This window comes from Saccopteryx bilineata, chromosome 3, assembly GCF_036850765.1.
Source record: "Saccopteryx bilineata isolate mSacBil1 chromosome 3, mSacBil1_pri_phased_curated, whole genome shotgun sequence".
NCBI lineage: Eukaryota > Metazoa > Chordata > Mammalia > Chiroptera > Emballonuridae > Saccopteryx > Saccopteryx bilineata.
The window spans coordinates 11,294,430-11,316,493 of record NC_089492.1 but is presented as its reverse complement, the minus strand read 5'-3'; the positions used below and the strand labels follow the sequence as shown (position 1 = coordinate 11,316,493).

Sequence of the window (22,064 nt, the reverse complement as noted above, 5' to 3'; positions counted from 1 at the left end):
TAAACTCTTTATTAAGTACTTCTTGCATCAGGGCTAGAAAGCAATAATATTTTATAAATATTATTGGGGCTATAATAGTGCATGCATGACAATTTTAATTTTAGAAGCATAACTTTCCAGAAAATTTTGTCAAGTGGAAAAAATATAGATACCTTTTGATTTGCGGTGGTAGTGTAGTAAATGTGTTATATACATTTAAGTAAATATGAATTTTAGTATATGTTTACTCTATGTCACATTGAATATATTTTAACACATATTTTAATATTAGTTTTTAATTGATCTTATTTTTATTTCTTATAGCCCATAGTAAAATGAGTGGTGCAAGCAAGAAAAAAACTTGTCAATATTCGGAGGAATATTTAAAATTTGGGTTCATACCCGCTGTTCACGATGAGCAGATTCCTTTTTGTCTTTTATGCCAGCAATGCTTGACCAACGAATCAATGAAACAAGGTCGTCTTGAGGCGCATTTGAAGGCGAAACATAGTGCTCATATTAATTCAGATTTGAGTTACTTTAAAACTTTAAAGAAAATTTTGAAAAAAGGACAACACTAAAGTCTCTATTTACTGCTCATACTTCAACTAATAATCGTGTTCTTGAGGCTAGTTATCAAATTTTTTTATTCATTGCTAAAACTGGAGAAAATCACACTATAGGAGAGAATTTAATAAAACCGTCAATATCAGCATTTCTTAAAACGGTTCTTGAAAGAGATGACAAAGATGTAAAAGCTATGCCACTCAGTAACAATTCTGGTAGCAGAAGAATAGACGAAATGAGTGAGGATATTGAAAAACAACTTATTGAAAAGCTGAAAATAAGAAAATTCTCCTTGCAAATGGATGAATCAACTTTGAGAGACAGTGAGGCAGTATTGATAACTTACGTAAGATATATTGATAAAGGACATTTTGCTGAAGAAATGTTGTTCTGTAAAAGATTAGAAAGATATATATAATATATATCTCCAAAGATATATATAATAAGCTAAAAAACTACTTAGATGTCAATGATATACCAATGAAAAATATAACATCTTGTGCTGCAGATGGTGCTCCCAATATGATGGGCAAGAAAAATGGCTGCTTAAAATTGATGAAAGATGCAAATCCAGAAATGATTCTTTTGCATTGTGTTATTCATAGGGAAAACTTGGTAGCTAAAAACATCTCGCCTGTTCTGAATGAAGTATTACATACAGTAATAAAGTGTGTTACTGCTATTAAAGCTAGTGCCAAATGTGAGCATCTTTTCAAGCTATTTTGTGAAGAACAAAATGAAGACCATGTGAGACTTTTACTTCATACTGAAGTCAGATGGCTATCTAAAGGAAACTGTTTGAAAAGATTTATGGAACTGTTTGATACTCTTAGTGATTTTTTAAGCGACAAACCTGAAATGAAGTATCTGTTAACAATAGATGGTAAAGCATTTGTGAGTTATTTAGCCAATATCTTTGAAAAACTAAATATATTAAATAAGCAACTTCAAGGAACAAATAAAACTCTTGTCGATGCAAAAGCAAAGATATTTGGTTTCATTACCAATATTGAGTTATGTCAGAAACATATTAACAACAAAAACTTTCAAGTTTCATTGGCTCCAAAAATGTGAAGTAACTGATACCGCTTTACTTGTTATTGTCAATCATTTGAATATTCTATCGGCTGATTTAAAAGAAAGATTTTCTGATTTAAAACAAATTGATTTCCCAACATGGATGATGCAGCCAATGTTAGTGGATTTGTCTGATATATCAAATATGCAGTATCAAGAAGAACTCGCAGAATTGCAAAATGATGAGTCAGTTAAAAGCTTTATTTAATATCAAAGGAACGATGGCATGGCTTTGTGAGGAAACGGAAATCAAATACCCAACTTCAACCAAATGTGCAAGAAAACTATTGCTACCATTTCCATCTTCATTTTTAGCTGAATGTGGATTTAGTGCTGTAAATGATTTACTGGTAAAAAAAAAAAAAGAAATCAGCTGGATATAACACAACGTGGAGACTTGAGACTAAAGCTAACCAAATTGGAACCTAATATAAAATCTCTGCAGCAAGCATCAAGCACACGGATCACACTAAATTAAAATAATAAATTAATATAGAAAAATCTGTATTAAAATTATTTGGAATTTAAATTTCTGTTTTTCAGTATATGTTTTGAAATTTTACTTACTGTATTTTGTGAACAATTTCATAGTGATTTCTTCCTAGAACATGTCATTTATGTTTATTAAGTGAACAAATCAATTTTTTAATGTTAAAAATTATGTATGTTACATAGGGGGGGACATAAAAATTTTAGAAAGGTTAAGGTGGGGCATGGCACAAAAAAGGTTGGGAAACACTGTGCTAAAGCCTAAGTGAGCTGGAGAATTCTGAGTCTCTTGAGGTCACATTTTTCTAGGGGTAAATGGTTCTTGTGTCACCTCGGGTATAAGCTGTTACCTGTGTGCATGGCTATGGGTGCCAAATTTGTTTCTACCAAGTTTCAGGAAATCAAAGTGTATGAATCATACCAGAAATTGAATATATTTATGAAACCACCATATATTTGGTGTAACCCACTGCCCATTGTTGCTGAATAGCAAGAGCAGTTGGCACCTGCATCTCTATCATGAGTTCTGGTTTCATTCAGCCAAGGGTATGCAGTGAAGAGGGGGCAGGCATGATGCCCATGCCTCGCCTTGTCCTGGCTGTCACTCTGGATGGAGCCTTGACTATTCCTCAGGGCTAAAAGCTGCTGGTGGCACTGTCTCCCCAGACTGGGCTCTGCCATGTCAAGAAAGCAGTGTCAAGAATATGGGCTGTGGGGGAGGGACTTTCCAATCTTACTACCATGGGGAAGGACGTACCTTTACCAACCTGGGCATTTGGGTGTAAGGAAGTGGGTACAAACCTCAGGTTCACTGGATAATGAACTGAACTCGGTCTCAAGAAGGTCGTATTCTCCTCATGGGGAGAATGCATAGAGAGCACCGAGGGCTCTTTCCACAGAGAATATGTCTGCATCCAGCTCTCCAGTGATTCGAAAAGAGTGCTTTCTCTCATTCTGGCCCCATTCCCCTGCCCCCCGCCCTTCCCACTATTCTGCTTGTGTTATTTCTCTGCTGGATAATTTCAGCATTGAGTTTGGCCCAAGAACACAAATCTATTTTCCTACTCACTTACACTAACCTGTTAATGGTGGGGGGAAAGTGGAGGAATTGACCAGGGGAAGGGAGGCAGTCTGCAGAGAGGGACGTTTACTTGTTAGTCCCCACCTTTCCCTATAGATAGTTAGCAGTTATTGCAGTGAGTAAAAAAACAACAACAACCAACCACGTATGAGTTACCTGTGTGCACTTTTCATGTAAAAGAAAGGTGTTCTTGTTTTCTTCATCATAGTGTCTGTCTATGGAAGTGGAGCTTTGGCTCGTCCAACAGAATAACAAAAGGTGATTGATGGTCTATCATTCTTATTCTAATTGTAACAGAATAACTTTATTTCTTTTAAAAAATGTGTAGTGGGTCAGTATTTAGCTACAGGAAAGTAGACAGAATATTATAATGGATACTCACATCCTCACACCTTGATTTAACACTTACTCACATTTGCTACATTTGCTTTTATCCTCTTTTTAAACAATTTTTTGCTTGTATTTCAAAGTAGCTTATATTTTAGAGAAAATTACAGATGTTTTGATATTTTACTCCCAAATATTTCAGAATGCATCTCTAAAAAGGGACACTCTTATCTGACATACCAACAATACAATTATCTTTCCCATCCAAGGTCATTGTAGCTTTCTAGAGCCATGGGTGCCAAGTCCAAATTCAGATGTCCCCAGTTGGCCCAGATATTCCTTGCATAGCTGATTTGCTGAGACCACACACAGCATCACGGCATTGGGGCGTCTTTTGTGGCTTTTTGAAAGGCATCTGAAGGGCATCAGAATGAGGAGGTCTGCCCTGATCCTCTTTGGAGAGAGGCAGTGATGGAGAATGAATGGCCTTGCTTTCCGTGGGGGATGGCTTTGCCTGACAGAGGCCAAGGCACTCGGCATTCTTACTTAATGACCAAGAACCAGCACAGAAGCAATCTTGTGATTACTCATTGACGTGAGTTTGGGATTGGTGACCAGTATGGAAATCACATGCAAATCTAAGCAAACTTGACTAACTTCCCACAAAGGGGTCAATGGAAAGTGACAAGCATGAGGATTAGCACATCCATTAGGAAAAAGAGTGTGTTCTTACATTTGTTGAATTGAGCCTTTGTTGGTTTATAACAGTTTTAACTCTATTTTCCCTGTCCATGGAAGGGATTTTAGCTGCTTATCCATCACAGCTTTCTGCTTACATGTTAAAATTGAAACTATTTGGGTTGAACAGCAAATCTCTTTAGCTAAATTAGTATATATATGCCACCCCTCCATTGTCCCGGAAATCCCAAATTCAAGTCCTAATTCTTCCAGTAATCCCATATGACCTTTAAAAAAACCATACATATATGCTACATAATGGTGGGGCTTGACCCAATATTCTTTCAAATGATTTCTGGTTCTGAAGTCCCAGGTTACCCATGAAAAAATCAGACACTGTTGATTCCAAATTTCTCTCTCTGCCATTTGGTGCGAACTGAGGTCCAGTATATTCTTTTAGTGTGCACTGGTAGCAGAAAATTTCATTAATTTCATTAGCTGTCTTTTTATATTGTGATTGTATTACACACTTTTCATTTTTGTTTGTTTAGAAGAGAGTCTGACAGTAGGGCACTTTAAGGACTTCATCCAAATGGAAGGTTTGCTTCCTCTGAAGAATCTTAAGCAAATTAACACATTTTAAAAAACTCTATGGGTGCCCGGTGATAGAACTTGATTAGTTGACATTGGATAATATATCAGAAAAACCAAACACCTTCCACGATGGAAGGTACCTGGGTGTTTGAAGTTGGAATCTGGTTTCCCTGCACAAATGCCAGCTTCTAACTTTGATCACTAAAAAGGGAAGGGAGAGAACCTTCCCTGGGCCCTCCCCCTGGGCCAGGCACCATGTGTGCGTGGCTTTATTTAATCCTCACCACAACTGTTAGAAGTTTTATTATTCCCATTTTCCAGATAAGAAAACTGAGGTTCAGAGAATAGGTTTAAATAATCTTCTCAAGGTCACACCCAAAGGAGAAATCAGTGGATCCATGTCCGGACTTGATGCCAAAGCCGTCGCCTTTTCTCCATCTCATTGCCAGCTTACCTTTCTTCATTGTTAGCTCTCAAAATGATAGGTGTTGACACTGGCCAAGACGAAAAGTTGGGAATGTATATGTGACAGAAGTAGCAGTCAAAAGACTTTATTTGTTGGTTTAATTTTGAGCTGCAGTCTTCATCAGAAATCGAGCACCATTCTGTCACCTAATGTTAAATTACCCCAGTTCTCAGTGAATTCCAGGTCTTCGTCCCTGTCCTTGCCCTGCTGGAGTGACTCTTCCCCTTCCTTACCCGGGTTCTCATCATCTCCTTCTCATCACCTCCTCTGAGAGGCTTCTCTGCCTCCCCAGACCAGGAGAGGGCTCCCTGGTATCCTCTCCAAGCTTTCTGGCATCTCCTTGTTGAACGTATTTGTATATTTAGTTGCCGCACTTGGCAAGGTAGGTTAGCATAGAGTTTAAGTAAGTGGGCTCTAGAACCATCCTGTCTGGGTTCATAACCTAGGTTCTCCTGGTTACTAGCAGTATAGCTCTTGGCCAGGTTACCTAACCTCTGCATGCCTCAGTCTCCTCATCTGTAAAGTGGGCTAATAATAGCACCTAGTATCCATTGGATGGCAGCAATGATTAAATCGGTCAACCCACGTAAAGTCCTTAGAACAGAAGGTAGCAAGCACTCAGTCATTGCTAGCCATTATTACTTTGTCTTACTTTCTCAATGGGCAGTAGTTCTATTGGAACAGATACTCCCCCTGTCTCATCTGCTCTTGTATCCCCAGAGTCTAACCACGTTGCCAATACTCAAGCATGTTTGTTGCATAGTCTAATTACTCACTTTCTGAATGGCCCAGCTCTGCATTCTATTAATACTTGCTCTGTGCTGGGAATTTTCTCATATATAATCTCTCACGACTCTTGTAAGTTAATTATTATTGGCATAACTGTTTTACTGATAAGTAAGGTTCAGAGAGGTAAACTGCTCTGCCTTGGGTCACACAGCTATCAAATAGTGGGGATAGTGTTGGAGCACAGCTCTGGGGGGACTCTGGGCCCACTCCTCCTGCTCTTTCTCATCCGTAGGCTCCCTTTGTGTGCCCCCAAAGTACAATAAGCCTTATAGAAACCCTATGTAAACAGGAGGTTCTGGTTTCATGAAACCGAAGCCAAAGCAAAGTAAGCCAAAGTTAACAAAAGAGTCACAGTCATCAGATATTTTTTAAAAAAGCCATCTCCTCCTTCTTTCCTAGACACCAAAATGAATGTTGACTCCTGAGAGGAGATGGAAAATCATTAAGGCCTTTCCCATGGAGGTCACAGATTTCTGTACGAGAACTAAAGAACCACTTGCTAATGCTGATTTATAAGTGACCATGATAGTCCTCTGGGGCCACTGCGAACCATAATAATTCCCAGCGCTGGGTGACTGGACTGGGAGAATCTTGGGGAACTGTGACTGTTTGTACTCCATTAAGGGACAGCTCATCCTGGTGCTTCTCAAACTTTAATGTGAACATAAATCACCCGGTAGGCCTTATCACAAAGGCAGCTTCTAATCATGTAGATCTGGGGAGGGGCCTGAGAGTCTGCATTTCTAACAAATTTCCAGTGGCTACTGCTGGGTCACCAACCACCCTGTATGAAGCAAGGTTAATGGGACTCCCTAGGACTGTATTCTAGCCAATTACAGTGACTCCAATACAGGGTGGCCTTTGCAATCCACCAAGAGCAGATGTCTCCTTGGGGAGCTACCTGTATTCACTCCAGCTCTGCCATTTTGGGAATGGACCCATGGGCCACATTGAGATTTAGGTGTCCTCACATATCAATGGCTGTGATGAGCATTAGGAAGGACCAACGGGTTAATGGGAATGATCTCAAGGGCCACTTTCAGTTCTAATCCCTGCACTGAAGTTGAAATTATTATTATTTTTTTAGGAAGGGAGTTTGGAGTAGGGCTTAGAATCTTGTGAAAGACATTTCTAAGCAGTAGCTTTGGAAGCTGGTCAGTGCCACAGAGATGCAGCTTGTTTGCCCCTCTTTGCTCCTTGGTGGCCGATGACCACTCCCACAGGTAGCCAAGAATGTTTTGTCACCATGATACATGGATTGGTAGACGGTCCTAAAATTTCCTGACTGTGAAAGCAACTTTGGAAAAATGACAGTGACCTTTAGCTAGAGCAATGTGGCCTAGACCTTCATAACCAGAATAAATAAATGTTGGATACCCCAGAGCCAAAAGTCCTTATCCCATAGAGAGGAGGAGGCTTATCCAAGGACAGTCAGCTGGAAAGGGCTGTGGGCCCAACGCTGGCCTACTGCCAGCCCTGTGTCTTCTCGGCTGTTAAATGAACGCAACATGCAGGTTTCACTCATTCGTCCTGATGTCCTCAGGCAACTGCCAGAAAATAAAATAATACTCCAATGTGAGAAACACTATCTGTATTTCCCAATTGAATTTTGAAGTTTTTCCTTTAGTTATTATTCAGGCCATCGGGTTCAAAAATAAACTTCCTGATACCGATCCCAGGGTAGAGCGCTGGTGTCATTGACGACACTGGCTCTGAGACCGCCTCTCTTCTCCCGTCGTCTGTGGGCAGAATTAGGCCTATTTCCCAGGGACCAATGCGGCTATTTGCTCAGAAAATTCTGCGTGTGGAGAAGTGCTGTTTGTGATAGAAAGCCAGGTGTGATTCAGAGGAGACAGAAAAACGGACAGAAACACACAGAGAAAAACTCTAACACTCTTCCTGGCATCCTGGGAAACTACAAGATACACTCACCCTCTTTCATGCTTCCCATCCTCCCGGGGCCCCGACCGTCCACGGAATCTGCATTCTCTGGCACAACTAGAGCTTATAGAATGTGATCGTGGACAGCAAGAAAGACAGAAGAAAAGAAGGAGGGGAGGGAGGAAGAACACTTACTATTTTTCTGTGTTTGTTAATGTACTTGATGAAAACACTCACTATCACAATAGACTGTTGTTGGCGCTGGCTTGCTTCTCAGGAAGTAAGATATTAGAGCTATTATAAAAGGAAAGACGTGCCTTCATGTCTAGAGTCCACATCTCATGGAGAGATGATCACATTGACCACTGTCATTGGCTTCTTTGAATAGACTGTAGGTCAACATGTATTCTGGCTGATTTTGGTATCAGGGTGCATAGCGGGTGTCACAGGAGGTACAGATACACATCGTACATGGAGGCATGGCTCCTGCTCTCCTTGCCTTGTCAGGTCACGTTCTCCTTCTGGCTGCCCTGCTCCAGGTCATCTGATAAACTCTCTACATCGACCCTGCCCCTAGGAGTGCCCACGTTCTAGTTCTATAACCTCATGGTTCGTCTTCCACTGCTGTTGGAACAAATGACCACAGATGCTGTGGCTTAAATAAACCACACATGAATTGCCATACAGTGTGGAGTTCAGAAGTCCAAAGTGGATCTCACTGGGCTGCAATCAAGGCGTCGACGGGCCTGGGTTGCTGTTGCAGGCCCTGGGGGAGACTTTGTGTTCCTGCCTTTCCCAGCTTCTAGAGGCGGCCTGTGTTCTTCGACTCATGGCTCCCTCTATCCATTTCCAAAGTCAGCAATAAATAGCCACTGAGTGTTTCTCAAGGGAACATTTCTCTGGTTCTGATTCTTCTGCCTCTCTCTTTCCCCTTTAAGGACCCTGTGATTACATTGGGCCACCAGGTATTCCAGGATAACCTCCCTATCACAAATACAGCTGATTAGCAACCTTTATTTCATCAGCAACCTTAATTCCCCTTTGCCTTGTAATGCACCGTACTCTCAGGATTTAATTTGTTCCCTGCACCTGGAAGAATGTTTTTTCCCAGAGATGGATGGGAGATATCTCGGGCAGGTAATTGCTTAGAGAAGATAACTGAAGCTTAAGAAGTGTTCCTGCCTCAAAACTATGCAGTTTGCTTTCACCTACATCGCAATTTTGCCGAGAATCACCATATCTTGCTGAAAAACATATTAATCCTCCTGAGACTACAACTGAAATTTAATATGTAGCTAATGCCATCGAAAAGACAAAACAAACATGCATTAAATATTTAAATGACAAATAAGGAACATCTATAATTATTAAATGCAACATGTTATCAATACAATTAATAATTATAAATACATCATTTTAAATATTTTGAAGACAACTCTGTCAAAAAATAAGCAGAGCGCTTTCCATGCAGACTGTAGGGAAAACAGGTGTGATAGGCTTGCTCGCTGGTTTTCTGGCTGCAAGCAGTTTGCATGATTAGTGTGTGAGCACGTGGCAGAAAGCCACATGTGTGTATAGTCTGTATAAGGTCACCTGCACTTTCCCTCGGGGCTGATCACTTGCCCGCCACCATGAGGGACTATTTGCCTAGTTGCTCGCCTGCTGCTGCAAGAATCCAATAAATGGGAGTGCCCGGTGATTTTCAGCTCACAGCTCTTCTGTTGTCTGCCTGAATCCAGTGTGAACCAGCCTGGCCTTGACCGCCGGCATTACACCTGGCACTGAGCAGCATTCGGTTTAGACCGGTATGGGACTGACATTACACAGACTATCTCTCTTAATTTTTGTTCTCATTAAATTTGTTTTAATAGGGCTCCAAAATTCTGTGACACATTTTTGGTCAAGGTGTTTCCATTAAAAAGTACTGATCTTAGGCCCTGGCTGGATAGTCCAGGTGGTTGGAGCACTGTCCCAACAGCAGTGGCCACAGGGTTGATACCCAGCCAGGGCACATGCAAGAATCAACCAGTGATGTACGACTATGTGGAGCACTGAGTCGATCTCTTTCTCTCTCTCTAATTCTCTGTCTCCCTCTCTCCCTCAAAATCAAACAATAAAAAAAAAATTTTTTTTTTGGTATTTTTCTGAAGCTGGAAACGGGGAGAGACAGTCAGACAGACTCCCGCATGCGCCCGACCGGGATCCACCTGGCACGCCAACCAGGGGCGACGCTCTGCCCACCAGGGGGCAATGCTCTGCCCCTCCGGGGCGTCACTCTGCTGAGCCAGAGCCACTCTAGCGCCTGGGGCAGAGGCCAAGGAACCATCCCCAGCGCCTGGGCCATCTTTGCTCCAATGGAGCCTTGGCTGCGGGAGGGGAAGAGAGAGACAGAGAGGAAGGAGGGGGGGGGGGCTGGAGAAGCAAACGGGCGCTTCTCCTGTGTGCCCTGGCCGGGAATTGAACCCGGGTCTCCCGCATGCCAGGCCGACGCTCTACCGCTGAGCCAACCGGCCAGGGCAAAAAAAAAAAAAAAAAAAAAAAAAAAAAAAAAAAAAAAAAGATTTTTAGAGAAAATACTTGAAAAGTACTAGTTTTAAAAACTAATAACTTAGAAACTGGCTCAAACATTCACACACACACACACACACACATACACACACAAGTGGTCCACAAAACATTGTCCTTTCCTTCTAAAGGTTTACTGTGTATTGTAATCACCAACCAGTCTTTTACTCTTCAACTTAACTGTTCAAATGAGACAAACGGTCCTGGGGCCATTCCTCCACTGAGGAAGGCTGGGGCAGCCACTGGGGTCATGCTCATTCATCCTTCTGAGCTTCCTGGGCAGGGGTGGCAACTTCGCAGCTCCAGCTGCCTTCTTGTCCACTGCTTTGATGACACCACAGCAACTGTCTGTCTCATGTCACAAACAGCAAAATAGCCCAGAGGAGGATAGTTAGAGAAGCTCTCAATCCACATGGGCTCGTCTGGGACCATATCAATGATGGCAGCATCACCAGATTTCAGCAACTTTGGGCCATCTTCCCGCTTTTTCCCGGGATGATCACTCTTCTCCTTCTGCTCAGCAGATTTGCAAGCACTGTGAGCTGTGTGACAATCTGGCACAGGTGCTGATCCGGCGCTGACTTGGCCTGGATGGTGCAGGACCATCACCTGAGCTGCGAAGCCAGCTGCTCCCATTGGTGGTCATTTTTACCCTCAACAGCCGCATTGCCATGACGACCATCTTTGACAGGTTCTCGATGTTGAAGCCCACAAGGCCCCTAGGAAGAGCTTTCCTCAAAGCTCCATGGTGCATTTCAACAGATTTTTCTTCAGTTGTAACATCGCCTGGAGCAAAGGTGGCCACCATGCCGGGTTTGAGAACACCGGTCTCCACTGGGTCCACAGGGACAGCATGAATACCACCAACTTTGTAGACCTCCTGGAGGGGCAGACGCAGGGGCTTCTCGGTCGGACGAGTTGGCAGGATGCGCTCCAGAACTTCAAGCAGCATGGTTCCACCCGCATTGCCCTCTTTACGGGTGACTTTCCACCCCTTGAACCGAGGCACGTGGGCACTTGGCTCCAGCACATTGTTGCCATTTCAACCAGAAATGGGCACAAACGCTACTGTGTCTGGTTGTAGCCAGTTTTCTTCATGTAGGTGCAACTTTTTAAACACTTTCCTCATTCTGCTCTGTCTGTGGGGTGGCTTAGGGGAATCCATTTTGTTAACGTGAACAATCAGTTGTCTCACACCCAGTGTGTAAGCATGCTCGCTGGTCCACTCGTTCTTAGAGAGAGCTGTTTCAAATTCACCAACACAAGTAGCACCGGTCAGAACAGCAGTCAGCCTGAGGTGTGCCTGTCAGGTTTCTGATGAAGTCTCTGTGTCCTGGGACATCGCTGACGGTCACAGCGTCCTTGCTGGACTCGGGTTTCCACAGGGAGACATCAGTGGTGATACCATTCAGCTCTCAGTGTCTCCGAGACCCTGGTGGGCTGGAAGGAGCCCTTCCCCATCTCAGCAACCCCCTTCTCAAAATTTTCAGTGGTTCTTTTGTTGAGCCGCCGCATTTGTAGCTCTGGCCGGTCGCGGCACACTTGCCGGAATCTTTGTGGCCAACGACGACGATGTTGATAGGAGTCTTTTCCTTTCCCAGTTTGGCTTTGATTTAGTGGTGGTTTTCACAACACCTGCATTCTGGCAGCAAATCCGCTGCGAGAGAGCTCCCCCTGTTAATTTCTAAAACTGCTCTGTGAGGTAGGTGTTATTGATACTCACATTTTCCAATCAGGGGATACAGGGCTTAAAGAGGCTTATATATTGCAGAAGGTCCCATGGATAGTGTTTGGAGTGGAGGGATTTGAACCTGGGTTGGACCCCATGGCCCGAACCCAACCATTAACCTGCCTCTCAGAGGAGGGGACCATCAGACCGAGGCATGGAGTAGCTAAGAGATGCTTCTTAAAGCTGGTGATATGTGAACACACAGTTAAAAGGCTGCTCAGTGGGCACCCTTAAAAATTCAGCAACCCTAACCCACTCAGCTCAGGGCTTGCCTGCGCTCTGAGGGCGACGTGCATCTGTGAAGCATGCTCCTTTCCTTTTCTTCCGACTTCCCCTGCCCACCTGGGCCAGGCGGTTAAAAGAGACGCCATCCTCGTTCTCTTTAGGTCTCAGGTGGGCCTCTTCCCCGCAGCCCGTGAGGGAACGTGTCTGGAGGGGCCAGGTGCGGGCTCGCCGGGCTGCTGGGGACGGACGGGTGGGAGTCCTGCATGGGGGGTGCGCTGCAGCTGTGCCCCTAGAGGCCGGGTGGGAGTCCTGCGTGGGGGGTGTGCTGCAGCTGGGCCCCTAGAGGCTGGGTGGGAGTCCTGAGTGGGGAGTGTGCTGCAGCTGGGCCCCTAGAGGCCGGGTGGGAGTCCTGAGTGGGGAGTGTGCTGCAGCTGGGCCCCTAGAGGCCGGGTGGGAGTCCTGAGTGGGGGGGTGCTGCAGCTGGGCTCCTAGAGGCTGGGTGGGAGTCCTGAGTGGGGGGTGTGCTGCAGCTGGGCCCCTAGAGGCCGGGTGGGAGTCCTGAGTGGGGGGTGCTGCAGCTGGGCCCCTAGAGACCGGGTGGGAGTCCTGCGTGGGGGGTGCGCTGCAGCTGGGCCCCTAGAGGCCGTATTTCTGTAGGGAGCACAAGTCAGCACGGTAGTTCCCCTGAGCCGTGCGTGGTTTTGCTTTCTGGGGTTGCAGTTACCTGCTCTCCAGTGAGTTCAAAAGTTATTAAATGGAAAATTTCAGAAATAGACAATTCATAAATTTGAAATTGTGCCGCATTCTGAGCAGCATGATGAAGTCTCGCGCTGTTTCACTTCTGCGCACCGGGAGCATGAGTCATCCCCTTACCCAGCGTATCCGCACTGGGGCGCTGCCAGGCCACTCGTCAGGGGCCATCGTGGTCATGAGCTCCAGGAGCCATCGTGGTCATGAGCTCCTCTGTCTTGTGTTCAAGTGATCATTGTTTTACGTAATAATGGCCCCCAAGTGCAAAGCAGTGGAGCTGGCAAAGCGGACACACCCAGGAGGCGCTGGGAAGTGCTTCCCGTGAGTGAGACGGTGAGTACTGCACAGCTAGATATTTTGAGAGAAGAGACCTCATTCACACAACTTTTATCACAGTATATTGTTATCATTGTTCTATTTTATTATTAGTTATTGTTGTGAATCTCTCATGGTGCCTAGTTTATAAGTTAAACTTTCTCATAAGTATGTCTGTATTGGAAAAAAGAGTATACGTAAGGTTGGGTACTATCTGTGGTTCAGGCGTCCACTGGGAGTTCTAGAAAGGATTCACCATGGAATGGGGGGTGGGGCTTCTGTGAGGTGGAAATTACTTGTATCCCATTAGGGATTTCGCGTAAGTCATTTATTCATTTGTTTCTTATCAAGCATTTATTTCTGTGGGCAACATGTATGTAGAAATGAGCAAGACATGGTCCCTTCTTGAAAGACATAAAAATACATGGGAGAGAATAAATAAAAGCCATTCTCTATGAATAAACTCAGACTCAGACGCAGGAAGTAAACATTGAGCACAAAGCGTCAGGAGTCTATATATACAGCATGGGGCAAAAGGACATTTACAGTTGTTTGTATGGAAAAATCATACAATAATTAATAAATAACAATGCAAGAATAAACTCTGTTTCAGGTACTCACAACTGTAAACCTACTTTTGCCCCACCCCGTATGCATTGCACCGTATTCTGAGGTATTTGTATATACAGTGTAACTTCCACTAAGGTGAGATCTCACTGAAGACAAAGACTGTTCGGACCACCTTTGTTTGCTTGGAGAGCACCCCAGAAATTCCTACCCGTAGTGAAGCCTAATAATGAGCGTGTTGGAGCACATGTGAGCTGCTTTAATATACCGGGGGGACCCGGTGGAGATGGCTGGAGGTCTTTGTTTTGCTTTGCACCAAGTCGTGATTCCGAGGCAGGAAAAGCCATGGTGGTGCTCCTTGGAGTGGATGTGGAAGGGCCCTAGGATTTCAGGGGGTGGGTAGCCTCGTCTCCAGGCATCACAACTCCTGGGCGTGTGAAGCAGGACAGTCGGACACTGAAGATCCCGGGCTCCAGAGGCAGAGAGAGGTATGGCTCCTCAGGTTGCTTCTGCTACTTTTCCTTCCTGGGAGACCGTGGCTCATAGGTTAAAATATATCCTTCACGAGAATGCTGCTTAGGATGGTAACGATGAAAAAGTTCCATTCATTGAATCCCTCCTACAGCCAGACACTAGTCCTAGAGCTCACGCATGTCAAATCATTTCATTCTCACACCAACTCTCGAAGGTAGGCGATATTATTCTTTTCATTTGTTAGATGGGAAAACTGAGGTGCAGAGGGGTTAAGTAATTTTCTCAAGGTCTTCCAGCCAGGAAGTGGCAGAATGGGATTCAGACCAGATAAGCCGGCTACAGGGCCTGAAGTGGATGATTATTAAAATCCTTCTGATATTTGTGACTTCCTCGGAGGATTTCTATGAAGACTAGTAATTTCAATAGAACTAGGATGGAAGTTGTTTGATGCTGAGTTTGGAACCCATGGTGTCTCTCTCTTCTTTGTCCTCTAAAATTATGAACACTATAAAAGCAGAGGCCACTTGATTGGCTTATGATTTCTTTCTGAGTTTTTTTTTATAAAAAGACTCACTGAGCAAGTGGCTGGTGTTGCGGGGGTGGACTTCCTCACCACACCCTGCCATCCCTCTGTTAGCAGTTGTCTCCCTCCGTGTGGTGTGAGACTGTGCCCGAGAGGTCGGGAGGAGCTGCTGTGTATTCAGAGGACAGTAGCCATTGTGGTGAGACTATCTGGGATGGTGGTTATCTGCAGGCAGTTAGTTTGCAGAACAGGAGACCAGGACCTGGGGTGGCAGCCTCATCCACCTGACAGGTGGCTATTCCGTGAGGCCACCGAGCCTCGTGGTAACGGTCCTCTTGTGATGCGCTGTGGAGGGAGGCTGGCCCGTGTCTCACAGCTGAATCCACACTTCTGTGCTGCGTGCACCAACGAAGCCACTTAGAAAACCATACTTTCTGTATTTCAAAGTAGAGATAGTAACACACATCCCAAATGCCTCCTGGGCAGTTCTAAAGTCCAAATATATCTGAAAACAGAAAACATTTCCATAAGGCCCAGGCCAACTCATTTGTCAGCTACACCTGACCTGAACTGGCATGAGGCTTGTTCTGGTCTGTCTATACCCCGCTCCGCGTGAAGGTGCATGTGATTTGCTACAAAATATTAATGTGTTGGACTAAACCACATTATCCCAGGCCCTGCTGATGCCATCAGATGAAAAACACGCCCCACATTACCTTCCTAACATCATAAACATAGTTGTGAAGTTCAAAACGCATCTTGCCTCAAGAGCTCCGGATGAGGGGTAGGGTAGCTGTACTCACTACCTCATTGGGTTTCTAGGTGGATTAAGTGGAATAAAATATGGGAAGGTCACTAGCACATCATAAATCAACAACTATTTCATTTCCTAAACAGTTACGCACTCAGTGTGCCAGGCGCATGGTTGTAGTGTGCCCTCAGTTTTATTCTCTTTACAAGAACACTGTCGTACAATATATGCTTCGAGTGCCTCACAATTGTCCCCAGGATTCTTTTTATTCAAGATGCCTTCCAAACATTTTCATGCTGGTGCTTTTGTGATGTTCAGAAAGTTTCCACCGTGAAGATTTTTCAGGTCAGAAAGAGGGTTTACGTTCCACATTCCTATGGCACCACAATGGTTTGATGACTGACATGTTGAGACGTTGCCTTTTCCAGCGCACCGCGCGGGACAGCCCAGCGCACACGTGCGCAAACCACAGCTGTGTCGCCGCCACTGCAGGTCGAACGCAGCCATCAGACGCCTTCAGCGGTGAAGGGACCCTCCCCATTCAGAGACAGACTGTTAACAAGTAGGCATCTTAGAACTGATGAAGGACGCGCTTATCCCAGGAAGAGAAGAACCGAGATGGAGCTCGGGGAGGCCACTCCCAGCATGCTGGGCACAAACAAGCCAAAGCGAAACTTGTGCACGGATAGGCTTGTTAAAGATGGGACGCGCTGACTTTGGTGTTAATAGGCTTCAGCGCCCTGGCCATGGGGAAGCTGAACCTGGGCAGATGCTTTCTGGGGATGTCGTAGCAGGACTGCAAAGTCCTCAACACGGCTTGCCTCAGGTGACCTCAGAGAACCCTACCTTTCTGCTCCAAGATTCTGCGAGACTTGCGGAGCCCAGAGAAAAATGATCCGGGGGTCTGGGTGGGAGTCCCAGGAGATTCCTTCCATTGACCTCTCAGGTGTTGCCTGCCTCTCGGACGAGTCTCTTTTGAGTGGCCTGTCTTGATGGCCGAATTAAGTTCTCATCACTCATACTTTCTGCTCTGCTTCTATCCAAAGAGAAAGGTACAATATAGCAAAAAAAAAAAAAAAAAAAGTACTGAGTTTTAAAAACAGCTTTCAACTGTGATGAAGAAAAGTATTTACGTTCCCCGTGAAATTTGGGACATCCTTGACCTTTGTAGAAGCCACGGGGAAGCTACTCTCCGTCCCTGAATCAGCACCTGCTGGTGCACGTTGGTGTTCTCTGACAGACTCGAGGGGCTGACGGATGGGGCACAAATACCACCTCTGTTACCGACACAGAGAGTCCTGGGGATAAGGCCGCGGTGAGTTTTCTAACACTGCTCCCCAGAATTAGGCTGCCCTTGATACCAGGGCCCTGCCAGGGCTGGGAAAAAAAGACATTTTTTTTTTGTGGTGTACGCCCTTCATCCGCATGGCAGGAAACGCACCCTTCCTCTCCCCGCGCAGTGGGCTGACACAGGAACGGAGAGGTGCACCTTATCAGCTCCGGGCTTCGTCCCGAACTCTCTGACATGGCAGCTTGGGGGCTCTTACTTATTTATTTATCTTTTATTTATTTTTAAAATTTATTGGGTTGACCTGGTTCACCAAACCATACAGGTTTCAAGAGTACAGCTCAATACAACACCATCCACACAGAACGTTGGGGCTCTTACTGGGGGTGGGGGTGTAGGCTGAATGGCAGCAGCGTTCCAGAAACAACTTCTTCAGAAAGACCTTGGAGGGAGAAATAAGTATTCCCTGCCTCGTTAGGCTTTCCCTGTTGGAAGCCCTTCTTGGGGGTTGAGGTGAACCTCTCTGTGCTTTTATCATTTTGGAACCATCACTCACTCCTGTGTGGAGTATTTTATCTGTAAATGCTCACATATAAAACGACTGTAAATAACCCTGACGTTGACGTTTGGAAGAGAAAGAACTGATGTGTCCCACCAAAAGGAGACCGTCATTGCATGATGATGTGACGACGAAGCCTTCCAGGAGAGGTCTTCTTCAGATACACCTGTGCAGGGCAAGCTAGCTGTGTGCGCTTGGCCAGGTCCCGTCACCTACCTCCCCGGGTCCCTCTTCCACCCGGGGTTAAGCTGGTGGCATGCTGGCTGGCCGCCTGAATCCCTTCCTTCCCTCCCAGTCCCTCAGGCTCCGCTCTCCTGTTTCCAAGAACAATAATTACTGCAGAAAGTATCGTCTTTCCCAGATTGTGATCTTCATAACTTCGTCTGTGTGAACAGACAAACATCAGAAAACAGCTGAAGCATAACACAGGATCTACGGCCACGTCAGGGGGCCCTTCCTTGAAGCCTCCCGTGGAGATAAACTTTCAAACAAACGGCATTTGTGTGTCAGGAGGGAGGCGGGCAAAGGTGGGACAGTATGAAGCGGACTCTTTATTCAAGGTATAAGCTCCCATTTCCTGGGACAGGGAGAACTTTGTCTTCTTTGGAGGGGCTGCGTGAAGTGTTTGCCTGCGTTGTCACTTGAGGACGGGGAAGAAGAATGGGAAGGATGTATATGAGTTCCTTCCTTCCTAAAGCCTTCAATCTGTCTCTTCAACCCACTTCTGCAATCTCTGTGGCTTCTGGCGGGGCTCCAGTGCAGGGGACTGGACCAAACTGCATGCACACCCACACGCACATATGCACAAGAGTACTCGCCCGTCTTTCTACCACTGAGCTGAGCAAGGACCAAGTCCTCCAAGAAGGAAGGGACAGTGTGCCACATCACCCTCACACATTGTCCACTCCTCTGATCACATCCTGCCTCACAGGGGTAGGGTGGGACGGGCATACCTGCTCCTCCCTTAAAGCCAATGCAGCACAATATACATTTCTCCATTCCACTTTTTTGCCTAGCAGGATGCTGACTTTGCCTTCACATATGTCAGTCCCTTGTAGAATGTGAGCTCTTTGAATGCAAGGGCTGTAACTGATTTATTTTTGATTTCTTAGTTTTAAACCCTGGCATATAAACAGCAATCAATTCAAGCATGCGGGGTTAAGGAACATAGTAAACACTGGGGTCTCCGCCCATCTCACATCCACCCCCGTTTCCTGGGAACAACCACGGCTAACAGATAGGGTGGACCCTCGGCAGCATGTATAAACATGTATAAACCACCGAGACCCTTCCCCTGGCAACAGTGGAAGAGGTCGTGCCTGAGTGCGGGCCAGTCCGATACCCTCTGGCAGGGTCCAGGGCTCGGGCCGCCTCCAGGTGGCGCTCTCCTGCCAGGCGTCCGGAAGGTGATGTAAGCTCGGCAGAAGGTCCAGAAAGGAAGACGGTTTTTGTCAACAAAAGTGATGTCTGTTTACTATAAAATTCAAACCATGTATGCATACTTATATGATAGAGGAGTTAATGTTTAAGAATGGCTAAGAATATTTTGTCAAAGAAAATTAGTAAGGGTTGGGTGTTTATCCTACCAGATGAAAACAGCATGATGGTGGAGAAGTGTAAATATGTCGGTGAAACTGATAGGACCCAGACACACACACACACATACAGGGCACTTAGTTTATGATAAATATGCCATTTCATTTCAGTGGGGAAAGGACAAAGGTCTTTTTTGTTTGGTTGGTTTTAATGGTGTAGAGACATTGATTTCACATTTAGATGAAAATAAACTTAGCCTACCTTAAAGTATAAAAATAAGTTCATTTGCATTAAATGTAAACAAAAATAAAAGTATAAAATCATAATAATATGAAAGACAACATTCATCACTTCAAGTAGAGGGGGCCCTCCTGAGCATGACAGACATGAAGCCCAGAAGCTGCAAAGGAAAAACAAAGTTAGCGGCTCTGCTTCTATTAAAAATCAATATTAATAACGGGAAAAAATCTAGGTGTTAGGAAACTCCATGAAGAAAGGAAGCCAATAACTGATGATGAGAAAGTATTTGCAACCAGTAGCAACACACAACAGGGTGATAACTCCAGGACACAAAGAGCATTTACAAATGGACAATTAGAAGACAATCTAAGAAAACAAAGGAGAAGAGCATAGTCCTAAGGCCTTTTGGTTTTGTTTTGGGAAAATGCCAATTTTTATTTAAAGCAGTAAGTAAGCCAAAGACCCAGGTATAAAGCCCATAAAATTCTGTGGGAATCAGCTTTTCTTAAAGGTAAGCTGCACAATTTTGGCATTGAATTCACCTACCCTATTTTAACAGCAGTGCCATCAAGAATGTATTGAATGACCACTCAGATTCATTGGGGAACTATGTGTCAGTGACACCTTCTCCCACGCGGGGAAGGTGAGGATTACGTGCAACAATCCTGTACAGGTAAACTCCCAGGAACAGGGAGGGGGGTGCAAACAGTGGAACTTAATTATTTCACCCTACCTTTCCTCTTCTCTTTCACTAAACTACTTAAGAGCAGGAATGGGCTCCAATGTATTTTCGTATGCCAGTGTTTGTCACAGTGGAAGGAAGGGGGAAGGAACAAAGGGAATGAGAAAGGGAGAGGAGGAAGACAGGAGGAAGCAGGGAGAGAAGGAGAGAAAAGGGGAAAAAGACAAATTCCTGATGCAGTTCCGCTCCCAGCCACATGATGGCGGCATGAGCATTGCCGCGCTCCGGCGCTCGCAAGCCTGTCACTTTAAATCCCCATACTTGGAGGCCCGGGGCGCCCGGGTGTCTTGTGTCTTGTGCCTGTGAGTCAAAGCTTTGCCCAGCAGCATCCGCACCGTCAGCTGAGTTGTAATGCAGGTGAACACGGGACTCTTCAAGAGGTTCACAGTCTTTCTTTCTAGAAAAATGCCAACAGGAGCTTGATAGTAAAAAAAGAAAAAAAAAAAGACTTTGTAGTCATTTTCAAGCGAGGAGAATTTCCTTCAATACCCAGCATCTGCTCTTCTTCGGGGTTTGCGGTCCGTGGGCAGGGACTGCAGTTAACGAGCCACGGGCTCGCTGCTCCCGGGGCCAGGCTGGGCAGTCAGCTGGCGGAACGCTGGGAACGGCTGCCACCGACTCTGCACCAACATGCCCGATGGAAAGTGTGAGGTGTGACACAGCGGCCTGGGAATAATGATGAACAGAGAAGTGCTCCGGGCGGGTTGCTCTGGCTTTCCCTTGCAGAGCCGCTTCACATCCCTGCGCAGGAACCGGGCTCTTGGTCTTTGTTTCTCCAGGAGAAGCAGAGGCGGGCCCAGCAACTGTCCTCCTGCCCCCAGTTACTTCGATGTTTCTTGGAACCCCAGAGAAAGGCTGTCCCAAACCAGGAAGAACCCTGGGGCAGCCTATCTGCAACCAGAGCCACCCCCATCATGGATGTGGCTTTGAACCCGCCTTCCCATCTCCTGCTACGGTGTACGTGCTGTTGCGGGTTTTGTTTTGTATTGCCTTTGAAAAAAAAAAATTCATTCCTCGCATAGGCACTTTTCTTTATAGTTTATATGCAGTCCTCATTTTGTCTTCTTCACAGCTCAAGAAGGAGGCAGAGGTTAGTGGCACAATGTTAGAAGCAAGGTCACCAAGAATCAGAAAGATGCAGTGATGTGCCAACCCTTCTATTTCCCAGCTCAGAGGGGAAAAGCACAGCATGCCCTTGTGGGCACCTGGTTGGAATGTCTGCTCAGACACTGTCAGTCTCCTGACATGTCTAAGGTCCAGTTTTCTCATCTGTGAAATGAAGAGAAAGATGCCAGCCGCTTAGGGCTTGGGGAGGACCCGATGAGATGATGCGGAGAACATCTGCTGAGTCAGGGAGTCAGTGGGAAACACCTTTCTGCATAATGGCGGATCCTCCCAGCTCCAAACCTGCGCGCACCGTCCCATGCCCTTCAACAGCTTTTGTGCAGGGGTGAGCCTCCAGTCCGGTTTTCTTTGGCACACTGTAAAACTTCGCTCGGCTTTTAAGGATGGATTATCGGAGAGGTCAGAGATGAAGGGCCTCTCATATCCAAAAGGAGACTGAGACTGTTGGGTAGATAGTTCCCCTTTTCTTTCCTTCTGAGACATATTGCAGAGGGAGAGGGGTGGGGCCACAACCCCATGAGTGAAGTGACAGCGTGTTTTTACATTCCCGTCCTTCCTCCCTGTTTCCCGTGTGGTCCCTGAGGTCACCTGCCGTCTACACTGCTGTGGTACGAGCTCTGACTCGGGCGTTTCACTTGGGAATCCAGGCTAGGACAAGATGGGAGAGAAGCCAGAACTCTGACCGAAGGTCAGGAGTGCTGCAATTAACAGACACACACACACACACACACACACACACAGAGACAC

The 22,064-nt window shown here is 45.6% G+C and overlaps 1 protein-coding gene across 1 annotated transcript; it reads right to left on the bottom strand.

Moving 5' to 3' along the window:
* Positions 1–10,677: 10,677 nt before the first annotated feature.
* On the bottom strand, positions 10,678–21,800 carry LOC136329726 (elongation factor 1-alpha 1-like). Its single transcript, XM_066266388.1, is given in 14 exon segments — positions 10,678–10,832; positions 10,835–11,137; positions 11,140–11,184; positions 11,187–11,776; positions 11,778–11,900; positions 11,902–11,998; positions 12,001–12,099; positions 12,495–12,683; positions 16,191–16,313; positions 17,891–18,057; positions 19,017–19,148; positions 20,454–20,589; positions 20,737–20,965; positions 21,600–21,800. Coding segments are annotated over 14 exon segments (2,589 nt in total).
* Between the last annotated feature and the right edge of the window lie 264 nt (positions 21,801–22,064).